The 13,985-nt window shown below is 41.4% G+C and overlaps 1 protein-coding gene across 1 annotated transcript; it reads right to left on the bottom strand.

Moving 5' to 3' along the window:
• Positions 1-2,062: 2,062 nt before the first annotated feature.
• itcha (itchy E3 ubiquitin protein ligase a) lies at positions 2,063-13,578 on the bottom strand. Its single transcript, XM_068741960.1, has 23 exons — positions 13,554-13,578; positions 13,244-13,385; positions 12,670-12,794; positions 9,747-9,878; positions 9,215-9,263; positions 8,905-9,083; positions 8,564-8,768; positions 8,290-8,385; positions 7,759-7,933; positions 7,164-7,233; positions 6,946-7,030; positions 6,385-6,513; positions 6,190-6,262; positions 6,005-6,076; positions 5,836-5,924; positions 5,568-5,727; positions 5,328-5,461; positions 4,570-4,710; positions 3,669-3,789; positions 3,454-3,558; positions 2,838-2,934; positions 2,679-2,751; positions 2,063-2,286 (listed from the first exon to the last, which is right to left on the bottom strand). Exons 1-23 carry the CDS (start codon positions 13,576-13,578, stop codon positions 2,187-2,189), a joined length of 2,577 nt encoding a protein of 858 aa, XP_068598061.1. The 3' UTR covers positions 2,063-2,186.
• Positions 13,579-13,985: the final 407 nt, after the last annotated feature.

Raw genomic sequence — 13,985 nt, 5'->3', positions numbered from 1 at the left:
GACTATTAAATTCTACCGGCAACACAAAGGGCTATACTGTTTGGGTGAATGTGTTAAACTTTGCATGTATATTTACATAAACTGCATTCGTCACTGAACATAATTATCTCTGCTAGCCAGCTAAAATTAAATGGAGGGGTAGGTCATGATTCAACAAGTCGTTTTCTATTACACCTACAGGTTATTACTCCCACTTAACTAATAAAGTTCATAAAAATCAACAGACCGATAAAGGAGGTGATCGATCGGCTGACATTAAAAACAGCAGAGCATCTGGAGCAGGCAAAGTCTGTCAAACCAAACCAGCTTTCACCATACACTCCCGACTTCATATCAAGAACAAGGAATCAATATATAATGTTTAAAACTTAACAGAGTCATGAAATGAAACTGTTTGCTTTATCATTGGCAAAAACAAATTCTCTACAAAACTATTGCACATAAAAATACAGTCCTCTTTACAACCACAACCTTCTCGTCATGTGCCCAGTAATTAAGATGTAAAATTCAATAACAATATGAAGAAATCAACCCGTCAGAATGAGAGAAATTTCTTTTTAGCAGGACTGATTTCAAGAACGTTGTTAATTAAAGCAGCCTCAAGTGCGCTGCGGGAAATGGCCTTGTCAGCGTTTAAAATATAAAATGTCCATCAATCCATCCAAAGTTTCAACAAGTGAAGAATAATACAAGTTAATCCTGAAAGACCCAAACTACACTGTATATGTAATCCCATGAAATTGAAATATGCTTCTGATGCACTATTAGTTATGAAGCTTTTAAGTTTCAGTGAAAATGCACAAATATGGGTTCTCCTCAAATTATTGTAGTGCAGAGGCCAAGCATGTCCAAGGTCCGGCCCGCGGGCCAATCGCGCACCGAGATCAGATTTTATATGGATTTTAAAAGTTCAACCAATGGAAAATGAAAGTTGACCATGAAGGCCACTGCTTCCAGGAAAGGTGGAATATTTTTATCATGAAAAATCAGGATTTGCCATGTGAGTGTTTCCTTGTTAATCCTATGGTAAAACATATTAAGACATCCTATCCGAGAACAACCTCGCCTAAAAATACAGGCTGAATTTGTTGAAGTAATATATCACAGCGATGTGTTGGCCAAATGGATGACAAGACTTGGCTTTTTGGTTGGCATAACAAAGCATCGGAATGCGCTGCCGTTTTGTTATCAAGAGCAGCTTGTCACGCAAAGTTGCATTTTACAGTTTCTGCATGTTTCTCCTGGAACTTCAGATCATTTGTGTTCCCTGAATGTGTTCATCTGAATGCTTACACTTGGAAACGTCATTGTTGGTTGCATGTAAATGGAAATATTAAATAACAAAATATTAATGCGCATCTTTGATTGTATTGAATTTGGTCATCAGAGACTGCTGGCCCTCACATTATCAGATCTGCCCCCCCCCCACCTGGCATAGCCCCAAAGAGCAGGATTTTACATAGTTTATTTCTTCACAGACTCATGCATGCATGTGATCAAAATGCACCTGCAACATACAGTGAGCGCCAACAGGACGGGTTGACAGAGGTTCCTCTTCTGCTCCATTGCCTGACAGTCGGACGGGCAGGGTCAAGCAAAAGCCCGTAGATGCAAAACTGAACTAGGGTGTGCAGGATTTATATGTCCATTAAGGGATGAATGAACTTAAGGAGGCGGCACGCTGGCGTAGTGGATTGCGCTGCCGCCTAATAGCAAGAAGGTTCCGGGTTTGATTCCTATCTGTTCCCGTTTTTACGTGCCTTTTCTCCAACCTTCAAAAACATGCAGTGAAGGTGAAGTGATTACTCCAAACTCTCCGTAGGTGTGAGTGTGTGCCTGAGTGGTTGTCTGTCTTTGTGTGGCGCCGGAACGCACTGGCGACGCGTCCGGGGTGTACCCTGCCTCTCACCCGCACTCAGCTGAGATAGGCTCCAGCAACTCCCGTGACCCCCGCAAGGCGGATGAAGCGGCTGTGGACGAGATGAATCATCTCGTCTACAAGAAAATGGATGGATGGACGAACTTAACGAAAGCACGGTCACGAAATACGGTGATGCGACAGAAAACATAGACACAAGTCCAATATACCAGTTTTTAAATCAGGTCCTGGCTGCGAGTAGAGTCCATTGAAAAGCGCTCGTGTGAAATGGATACGGCATCTTCAAGGCAAGCTCCATCATCTTGTGTTACTCCTGTCCAAAACCTTCAGTCTCTTCAATGGCAAACATTAGCTTCTCCTTCAGCTGCTCGTAGCTCTTGTATGGAGGCAGGTCCAAACGATTAAAGCTGCATGGGAAAAAAGAAACGATAGGAATTAGAAATATGCATATGCATGCTGGATTTCATGTATAACTGAGAAAACATTGATGCTGCTAGTTTGACTGATTCTGCTTTGCATAAATTTATTGACAAAGGTTTTATGATTTATGAAATTCTGACATCTGGTAAGAAATGTTCTCTCAATTTTAACAGTGTATCTATTCTGCTGAATAAACTCTTTAAAGTTATTATTCAAATTAGAATAACCAAACAATCTGATTAGAGCAAAACATGACCTTTAGTGACAAATTAAAGACAAACAATATTGAATGATTTACAGATGGCGCAATGGTTTGGTTGATCTGATGAAACGCCCGAAGCTTGGAAACTGAATTAAGAGTCAGAATAACCCATCTTACCATGTGTGGCTTCGTGGAAGCCAGTTCTCTTTGCCCACTTTCTCAATGCAGAATTTTTGCGGCCCATTGCTTCCTGTATTTAAATCAATAGAGCAGAAATATGGCGTGAAACATTCAATTCTGGTTGGCATATCCAATATGTGAGTGTGTTTTATATACCCATTAGATCAGCAAAGCCACCGACAGGAAGACGGCAGGTTCCTGTGACAAACTGCAGCAGTCTCATCCTCTTCTCGTTGTCCATCTCCTTCACAAACTGTCAACAGATCATTCTCCGTTAAAAGCAGATCCAGAGTGAAAACTATATCGTTGGCCTCGTAGCATGATGGCCCATTATCAATAAGCACTGCCTAAGATTTAGCCTATTATGCGATTAGGCTAATGATATATGATTCTAAATTTCCAGATTAAATTTGGTGGAAAGATATAAATCCCCACCCTACATGACTGTCAAATTCCATAAACCTCGGTCAATAATCAACCGAGATACTGAGGAACAAATGTTGATGCTCCATTGACTGCAAATGTTAACAAAATATTCATAGTGATCCAGAATCCAGGATCATCTCCTGGATTAATCTGTTCCTGGTAACATTCCCAACATTTCCTGAAAATGTCATCAAGATCCATCTGTAACTTAAGTTATGTTGCTCAAAGACAAACAGACAGACAGACAAACAAACCAATCCCCACCTCCGTGGAGGTAATAAATCTGTCATTAGACACAAATGTCATTTGTCATTGTCACAAATGAAGCACAAATGTAAGAACCAACCTGCCAAAACCACAGGATCTGTTTGCTGCTTCGAGCATAATGCCTGTAGATCGTGTTCCTCTGCCAGTCCACCAGGTCTATCTCCTGCATCCCGCACAGCATTACCTTCACATAAGAAGCACAGTCAAGTGTTGACCGGGAATAACTCCTGCGTTCCTTTCAAATGTTCCTGTTTAAACAAATGCTGTAGAGAATGGGCGTGGTTACGTAAGCACCTCTAATTCTTTAGCATCGAAGTACTGGAGGTACTGCTGGGGCAGAACTTCATTGAAGCCCTCAAAAAATGCTTGAGTCTGCTCCTCCACACCTCTGGACAGTCTCCACTCTGCCACCAACCTACATGAAGAAATGGGTGCAATTACAAGCAACACGATATTGGTTAAAAAAGAAAAGTTGTTAAATTATCAAATATAAGTACCACATTTTAAATCTCAACTAGAGAAGCACTCCGAGCGCAGACCTCCGCCGAGCAGCTCATTACCCTCCTAATTGGATTTACAGTACATGTTAAAGTTTTCTATTTTTTCCTTACATCATTCTGGATCCGATCCCGATGATATTTGGTGGTGAGATAGAAATCCCCACCCTATATGACTGTGTCAAATTCCATAAACATCAGTCAATAATCAACCGAGATATTGAGGAACACATTTTGAAGCTCCATTGACTGCAATGTTAGCGTACATTTCAAAGTGATCCAGAATCCAGGATCTCTTCTGGATCATCACCAAATTATAATCAACTGTTCCTGGTAAGATTCCTAACATTTCCAGTAAAACCATGCAGATACCTTTTTCAGTTATCTTGCTAACAGACGGACAGACAGACAAACGCCGGCGAATACATAACCCCCGTCTCGGCGGAGGCAACAATACAACACACAACACATCAACTCTCTATTTAACTGCTGTTGTTTCACACCGGTGTTTATAGACTTCATTCATTATTGACCATTACTTAAAACCAGAACTGGCTCACATTTTGCACACACAAAGTGTTTTGGGATTTTGAAACAGTATGTTACACCAAAGCTATCAATGTAGTGTGTGCAGCATGAGAATAACTGAGAATGTGAACGTGGTGTTTGGAGACAAGTGGAGGGTGAAAAAGCTGCACCTGATGTATTCCTCCTTATTCTCCTCTGTGACCTGGATGTTCCCTCCATCTGGCTTCAGCTCATGAGTAGTGACCTCCCCCAGAATCTCCTTGTCAACTGAGAAGAACATCTCGAGTCCACATTCTTCTATGTTATTATCTCTGTGGGATAGTCATGGTCATTATTAACATCTCGAAAAACAATGCTGGTAATTAATACAATGTCGACTGAGAAAGTCTCCACCGGACTTAAATGTGTTCATCAGAATAAGAAACCACCCAGAGATTTATCTGCATGAGGGTTTCAACATTCACTAGTCGCAGTTTTTGTGAGAAAGAAAGAAAAAAGAAAAAACTTGACAATGATAATTGGAGAAATGTAATTTCTGAATTGAATTTATAATCACTAAAACGTGGTCCTTTAATTATATTTCAATACATGGATGTCCTGTGTTTAAGGAAAATAATTGATGACACCATACATTAAAAATAAAAATATTAGTTCAGAAAATACTGAAAAACAGTGGGTGTCATGGAAACATCTTAAAGACACTACCGAAAGAGGCAATGTAGAGAAACAGTGATTCTACGTCATGAGGTAAATGTAGACCATACCTCTGCTATTTACATTACAGACATTCATACATAATATCGTAAACGACATTATAAACCAATGCCCCCAAATCATCGTTGCTATTTAAAGACTGCATGTGCTGAAACACACCAAGAAAACCAAACCGTTGCCAAAGCAACACCAAGTTTTAGAAAGCCAGACTCACTTGATCCAAATGAGTGAGTTGTAAAACTCTGGATCTATGGACTCCAAGTCTTTGAGAGCCAAGGGCTTATTCAGAATGCGCTTGTAGAAAGGGAGGGAAAAACCAGTGTCGATGAATTTGCCATGGAACAGGGCCTAGAAGTGAAAAATGAGGGTCAGTCATTGCTTTGGTGGCAATCCCACGCCATTTCAAATACTGATGCCACCACCAAGCAACCGTGTTAATAAATAGTGCAATTACCATGGCAATGAAGCGTCCGATGAACTTGAAGTACTTAAGATGATCAGGGTTGATGTAGGAGGCGGGGTTTATCTGTAGGCAGTAGTTGTCTTTGCCTGCATACTCGAACAAACAGTACATGGGGTTCAGTACCTCATGAGAGAGTAAGAAGAACCACTCCCTGAAAGAAAAGGGAAAAAAAACACAGAAGACAAGTAACAGTTAAGGCTAAGTGGCTTCACAACATGTTTTCAGCCATTTAACACGTAGCTGTATAAACTGATATTACCTGGCCACACCTCCATAGTCCAAGCCTTCCTCGCCAGGGAAAATGATCCACAGTCTCCGCCTCAGATCTTGGGGGTGGAAGCTCATGATCTTTGAATGCAGACACAAATTCATGTCTCGAATATCAACAGGATCACACTGGTCAACGGAAAGTCACTTAAAATGCTCACCTGTTGGAAAGAGTCCTCAAACAGTGTCTTCCGGGAGACGGTGATTTTAATGTGCTGAGGCATAGACAATTGCTGAAAACAAAAAGAAATGTCATGGAGCATGAAGTTAAGAACCCAGAATAAGCAGCACCAGGATAAAAACTCCTTTATCATTAGCGATCAGGCTCCTGTTGTGCAGCTCATACCTGACACCAGAACCTGAAGTATTGCACCTTGGCTTTGAAGTCCCTGACATATGTGATCTGTGGACCATTCTCCCTATGGAAAAAAAAGTATTTTCAATTTTCATTCAACGTTGGCATTTATATAAATGATGCATGTGTTGTGTGCGAAAATATTCATTTGCATTTGTGGCTTGCCAAAAACAAACAAGGGCTCACAGTGATGATTTCCCCGTGCGAGGGTCGATGTAGGTTGTGGTTCGCCGGTTGTGGTCTACAAAGTAGGGGATGCCATCCACAGTGAACCTCATCTCCCAACCCTCAGGCAGGGGCTTATCATTCAGGAGCCTGAACAAAAGAAAATGCACAATGATTTGATATACGAAAGCCATCAAAGAACAGAGATTAAAATGTGTCGTATAGTTAAGCTTTTAATTTAGAAGCACTGTGAATAATAGGGTTTCTCAACATTGATGTTTTCTGGACGTAAAAGGTGCAAGGGAAGCAGGATATTTGACTGATGTTGTGAAACACAATTTAAAAGCTTAAAAGTATCACAAGTCCAATATTGAATTTAATTAATTAATTCAATCCTTAATTTGCAAGGACAAAATCGGTGCCACTTCTCTGTAACCGACTTTCTCTTTCTCTTCTGAAGACGCCGAGCATGTTTCTGACTCTTAAAGCCTAGTCACAATTATTTATATTCAGAATAATAAAATGTGCAACAGTATCAAGGTTTACATTACGTAACACACACACACACACACAGGCACTGACCCTTGAGTCCTGGGGTCCTCCCACTGGGTCGTCCGAGTTGGGTGATGAACAAAATACACTCTGCCATTCGTGTCAGTTCTTTTCTCTGACATAGGACATAAAGGAAAACAAAGATTTTAACTATTTGATTCAGTGGGAATTCCTTACCATGAATTTCTGCAATGCCACACCAACACAAGCTGTTTTAATCATGAAAATATAAGGCCTGTGATGTTTACCCCAGCCATGTGGCAAAGGTCCCAGCGGGTCAAACTCTTTATTAGCTGTGACTGCCAACTGGTCCTGGAGCTGAGCCAGAAACAGAGAATGGCACATCTGAAACAGTGACACTGGTACAAACCTGCAGTATAGTTCAAATATATCAAGAAATGGAAATGACCCCCAAGGCCATTTCATCTCAGATACTGATGAGCGTTTACTTTTTTTCTTATCTGTCAAGCGTGTGGCTTAAAATATGCCGGATACGGCAGTCCCTTATTGGAATCATGCAGAAGCAACTGCAATAAATCTGACAGTCAAATAAGACAAAGGTTTGAGAGTTACAGAAAGTCAGGACAGGCAAATCAAAATATAGACAGGTTTAACCTTACCATTGCCAAACGCTGGGAACAGTCAAACATGATTAGGACTTTACTGTATTTCTGCTAGGAAATCATTTAGATAATGTTCAGAGCTATTCAGTTTCAAGTTATCGCATAAGACATTTGAAAGTAAACGTATGCATATGGACAGATTCTGGATTTTTCTAGATGACATATTTCAGCCCATCAAAAGAAGCAATTTGCAGTGTGCAGTGAATTGAACTGCTCTCACCCCATAAATGAACCTCTGGTTAAACTGCTGCATGGCTCCCTGCAGCTGGCTGCGCTGGTGCTGCCACTCCTCATAGTTACGCACCGACTCCTGCGTAGGGCGTTGCCACGTAGTCGTTCGCGTCATGTGGTCCACATAGTAAACCCTCCCCATGGGGTCCACCCTGCGCTCCCACCTACAGAAAAGGTAGAATAAAAGCAACAGCTATTGAGATGAAAATGCTGAGCGACCGCTACACCAGGCATTCCTAATCTGGAGATCAATTGTTTTAATCTGGACTCGTATTTTAATCACTGACATTGCATTAAATATCGAATGGCAACAATAGATACTTCTATAATACATTAAAAAAAAAATTAAAAAGAGAGTGAAGAAACGAATCCACAATTCCCTTGTTTTTTTTATTTTATCATCTTAAAATAAATTGGGAATCATGTCCCGATTTCCGATCACGAGATCGGATCATCCTTAATTACTACTACACACTTCTGCTGCTAGCAGTTGTAGCATAAAGATGAGGCGATTAAGTACCCTGTAGGCAGAGGGTCCGGTCTGTCCCAGGTTGTCCTTTTCTCAATGTGATCCACATAGTACACTCGTCCATTCTGGTCCACCCTTTGCTCCCACCTGTCGGGAAAACCACGAACAAACAAGCGAAGACAATGCAAACAGGATCCGTTAGAAGGTCAACAGAAGACAAACCGATTCCATTACTGAAAGGACAAAAATAATTCCCAAACCCGACTTAATGCAACAACACAGCATGTCATTATTATAATAATTGAACTGTGCTTTGGTATTTTACCCTGCTGGTAAGGGGCCATTGCTCAAGGGTGTGATTCTTGGGGTTGTTGTGACCACAGCTGCTGAGGAGGACGTTCCTGGTTTGGGACCACTTGCTGCCGCCGCTGGGCCAGAATCCTGCCGATTTGAACACCCACTAGCCAGAGAGGAGCCGTCAGAAGGCGGACCTTCACTCAGCTCACTGGGGGAAGAACTGCTGGAAGAGGCTGTGGAGGAGGCCACAATCAGAGGTGCTATTTAGCTTTGGGCACACGTCCTTTACAGTCCATCGTAAAGTGAGCACTTTTATCAAAGAGACAATGGTGTTTGTTAAGTCTTTGACGTCGTGTGCGCTCTTCCTACTTGGTGACGGGGCCGGTCTGCGAGGTGTAGGTAGAGGAGGCTGAGCTGGTACGCAAAAGCGTGAGGAATTTGAGGCTCTTGGAGATCGGGAAGGAGAATCCAAACCGCTGGCAGGGTGACCATTTGGTACGATAACCCATTCCTCCGAGTCACTGGAAGGAGACGTGTCTCTGCTCGACCTTGACCTGGAGATCAAAAAAATTATATGTATTCAATTTGTATTCTGTGGTCTCGACAGACACAAACGTGCTTCTGTCATCCCGAACCAAAAATGTGCAAGTATAGGCATTTAAACAAAAGGTAACTAAACCTGTTGCCAGAGTCTTCGTTTCGTCTCGCATTTCCATTTGGAACAGTAGCTAGAACGACAGACAAGAGAAATCATTTATACGAAAACTATCTGGAGTATTACCGCAACAGTACAACGAGGCATTTACCGGAACTCAATGCTCAGCCGGTACCGGCTAACAACAGCTTCTGGTAAGGTTTCTTTTTTACCATACAAAAAAAGACTATGATTTTACAGTTGATATATAAACATGTCAGTTCTCTCTGATGAATAAATCATCTAATGAACAATTACCACAAATATATTTTTCATATTTCTGTGTAAAAATATCTTATTCAACAGCTGACAAACAAAAATCTGTCAAGTAATTGAAGGCCACAATTTTACATTGCAGTTGTTTACTCTATTTCCCATTTAAAGTCTACTGAAGGTGGAAGGTCGAATCTCCAGGTAACAGATTAAGTCATAGAATTATACACATTTATGTTCTTAATAGTACACATATATAACGGATGATCAAACATAGCAGGATTGCGTTTGATTAGCCGCTTACCATTCTCTCTCTCTGCTGAAGTGAAGGTCTCTGGGTCGACCTGCATGCCGTCCAGGCAGACCGACAGGTCACCCACGATGTCCCTGGGGTCTCTGTCTGAGCACAGCAGCAGCGTCTGCACCACCTCACACACTGGGGAAGGCCCAGAACACCGTGTTATAGAAGCGCGTAAAAACACGTCAAAGCACATTCACCACCCACAGACACTGACCTATCACGGTGAATGCAGACGATGCTAACAGTCACTGTCAGCTCAAACACTATCTTTAAAAAAACACAATTATTTGAGTAACTCAATCTCTAACTACACCAGAGGCATCTGGTGGCAATGCAACACCCCGACATCCATGCATAATTTGTTGGAGCTGCCGGGGCAGCCAACAAATTATGCAACAAGTGAACCCGTGAAATATGAACTCCAGTCCTTCAGTGAGTTAGTGTCTCTTGTTTTGGATGCATGCTATGGAGAAGATGGCCAAATTCATTGATTCGTCGTCTTACTTATCCGAAGTTATGGGTTACGGGTCAGCTGGAGCCCATCTCAGCAGGCTACAGGCGAGAGGTGGTGCACACCAAAGACTAACAACCATTCACAGTCACACTCGTCCAGACAATGTAAAGTGACCAATTCACCTAAATTGCATGGTGGGAGGAAGCCGGAGAACCCGAATACAACCCGAAGAGAACCCGCACAGACACAGGGAGAACATTAAAAACGGCACACAGAAAGGCACGAAACCAAGGACCTTCTTGCTGTGAGGCAGCAGCAGCGCTACCCACTGTGCCACCATGTGAGAGTCATCTCACATGGTGGCACATGTGAGATGATCATTCCATGAGAAAATTCAACAAAAACTGGAAGTTTCAACGGCACGCCTGATGGACTGGGACATACATATAACAGTTGTGAAATTCTCCCAAACTCAGACTCGTCTTAAAATGTTTCTGAGAAACATTAAGGCATCAACTGAAGTGCACGTTGTCCTCAAGTTAGAATTTATTGGAGACGTTGGGTTGCTGTTGTTTCTTATTTAATTGTGCCATCTAACCTTTTGGCTAAAATACAACATCAATCATTTGTCACCTGAGGTAGCGTCGCTTCACTCCAATGCGCCTCAGATTTTCTAAAGCAGTGCACCACACCATTGAATGTGTTACTGTGAAAAGCACCTTAGAATGCACACTAAATGAAATGTGCCACTCAAATGAAGACGTCTTGACTTTAGCATGGCTGCAGTGAGTCGAATCAAATGTCCAAAACGTCCAGCGTGAACTGACGGAGCCGTTCATAAACAGTGCTACAACGTGAGGATCTCATACTAATCTACCTCAGATCTTCAAACTAAATTTGACATAAAAAAATAAATTAAAAAAAAGCAACCTGAATTCACAAGTGTCACATACGGTAGTTGAAATGATTAATTTGTTCAAACGGGCAAAAGGTTTTCCAATAACGACTCTCTGTTTCCACTTTTAACATAACCACAGGTTTCTAGCACAGCGGCATTAAAGGGTTTTGGTGCCCCACCAAGCATCTCAGAGTTCAGGTGCAGACATTGACTACACAACTCCATTCCCTGCCATGCAGAGGTGGGCTGACTATTATTCTGCATGACCCAGTTATGCTTGAGGTTCAACTGACAGACTAATGATCTGTTATTCTAGCTCAAAATGTTCTAGTAGGGATTAGAGCTGATATTTGAATCATGCAGAGTCGTCCCAGCCCTGCAACGCATCCCCACGTCACACGTCACATTATCGCCATGCTTGACCTCATGTCTGATTTTCTTTATGCTGCTTTTTGCTGTGTTTTGTTTCCTTCAGATGGGTTCTCTGTCTTACCACAGTTTCACTTTCAACTCATGAGTCTGTAGCATATTTCCTGAGGATCATTGTTTTGTTGTTGTGTCTGGGTTAAAGGTGGCTCTCACCTCGCACACCACACACACACATAATTTTATCCCGGTGTCTTTGGACCAATGGAGCTATGAAAAGTAATCAGGCCTGAGTGTGAACTGATTATTAATACAGTTAGGTAGTTTTTTTGTGTGTTTACGTTTATAGGGTAAGCAAATATTTTCTACATATGCCGAGTTAGAATTATGCAACCCCTTTGTCTTAACAAATATAGTTTTCATTAAATAAAAATACATCTTATGTTTGTTTGCTCAGAGTTGCCTTTGTTTTCGGTTCAATTTCGTTTGCAATGTATCTGAAACAGGAGTGTTACATGAACAAAAAAACACCAAAGAGGGAGGAACACAAAATCATACAAATGATTTACTTCGGTAACCTGCAACCAAAGGACAACCCGTGGTTCATGTTAGGATATCGATCTTATTTTCTATTTTAGCAAACACTTCATTGTAATAATCATTGTAATAACCAATAATTGACAGCTGTAGTCCAGACTCAAACCAGGATAAATGTTGAGAGGAGCGACGATGGTGCCACGCGGACACTGGCAAGTTTTTAGAATTTTGTTCAGTATTAGAAAATGAAAGTGGAGCAGTAAACAGTAAACGCAGACATGTTGACAAGGCCAGAGTAGAGGTTGTAAACGCAAGCAGGCAGTCACAAGCTTAATTAGACCAAGGAAAAGAAAACCTTATAAAAGCTCCATAAACCCTCTTTAAAACAAACAGATAAGATAAGCACCCCGACATAGCAAATGTACAAAGTGTCTGCAGTGAGGAACAGGACGACACGTTGTAAATGAGATTACAGGGGGGGGGGGCTACGGCATCTGGAATTTTATCATAGTTATAACATGAGATATGTCTTATGACAATATGAGAATGATAAAATAAAATAAAAGGTGAATGGAGAGTATAGGGTGATATCACGTAAAATCTGGAAATAAAAACAATGCAAAGAATCCAGTAAAAACGGGAAGAAATAAAGTCCTTGCGTATAAACTCACGCTTCAAGTCGTTCGCTTTAAGGGTCTCCCTGAGCTCCACTGATGCCATTCCTAACAGGATGTCTGCTTTCAACGTCTGATGGCTCCAAACACGAAAGATTAGCTTGCTGAACGGAGTCACAATTCTGTGGGAGCGTGAGACAATAAAGACACAAATCAATATCAGACAAATTAAGATTGAAAAAGAATTTGCAGCAAGATAATCAGCTCAGACAAAAATCAATGGCAATTCTTGCTTTGATTGTGGAGAACCAGGGCTGAGGCTCCTTAATTAATATTTCAACACATCACTTTTATTGTTTTGGCTAATTAGTTAATATAGTTATTCATCAGCCAGATTTGTTACGGAAAGCTTTGAAGGCTTAGCAAATTTCTCACGGTCTTCTAATTTGGCCTTGACACCGTTACATTTGTCAGCGGTATATAACTGAGCATTAAAGCTTCACTGAAATGCTCTAATTCACGCATATCCACTGTAGGAATGACCGTCAGATTTAAGAGCCTCAATGTATGGAGACTAACCTTCACTAAAATTACTGGCTGACTGTATGCATGGTTGAACAGTTGTACTCACACTGTGAGCGGCTGCTTCCATTTGGGACTGTGTGTATTGTTGCACTTGTCAGTCCTCTTTGACTGGCCATCCACAGCGACCTCCACATAGGGACTGGGGCCAAACCAATTCTTCTTGTTTTCCTTCAGCTTGGCTGAAAGAACTAGTAGGGGGCACACACACACACACACACACCATCATAACTAGTCAAAGGCTGTATTCTAGGACAGAAAATGAACCACCCATTCACTCACCCATGCCTTTAGCATCAATGAAACAATGTTGAGCATTAAGCCCGTTCTATTTTAATTACACAAGCACAGGAACTCACCTGTTATTTGCAATTGGGCTTTCATGGCTCATCCATTACACTGAAGCCTCGTTTGTCTCCACTGAACGGACCTGCAACCAGTGGCGGTATTGCTTTACATTTATTCGACTGTGACCTCATTTTTCGGGTGAACAGACATTAATAACTTACAACTGAAATACAACACGATTATTCATTACATTTAGATCAAGGGTATATGTTAATGTAATAATGCATTTAGAAGATATTGAGTGAATTGATCAATAACGTAGTGAAAACGTGCTGCCTGCTATTTACAACATTAGAGCATAACATCCTGTAGTAGCCTCATAGAAATGCCTGTCGGTTTAGCAATGTCTTGGCTGTCAACACACAAGCCCATTCTTGACTAAAGGTTCTGACCGTGACTTTACTCAGACGCATTACTGACCAAACCTCGAATACTGTTGAAGA

This window comes from Brachionichthys hirsutus, chromosome 8 (genome assembly GCF_040956055.1).
Source record: "Brachionichthys hirsutus isolate HB-005 chromosome 8, CSIRO-AGI_Bhir_v1, whole genome shotgun sequence".
Classification (NCBI taxonomy): domain Eukaryota; kingdom Metazoa; phylum Chordata; class Actinopteri; order Lophiiformes; family Brachionichthyidae; genus Brachionichthys; species Brachionichthys hirsutus.
This window is presented reverse-complemented; position numbering and strand designations above follow the sequence as displayed.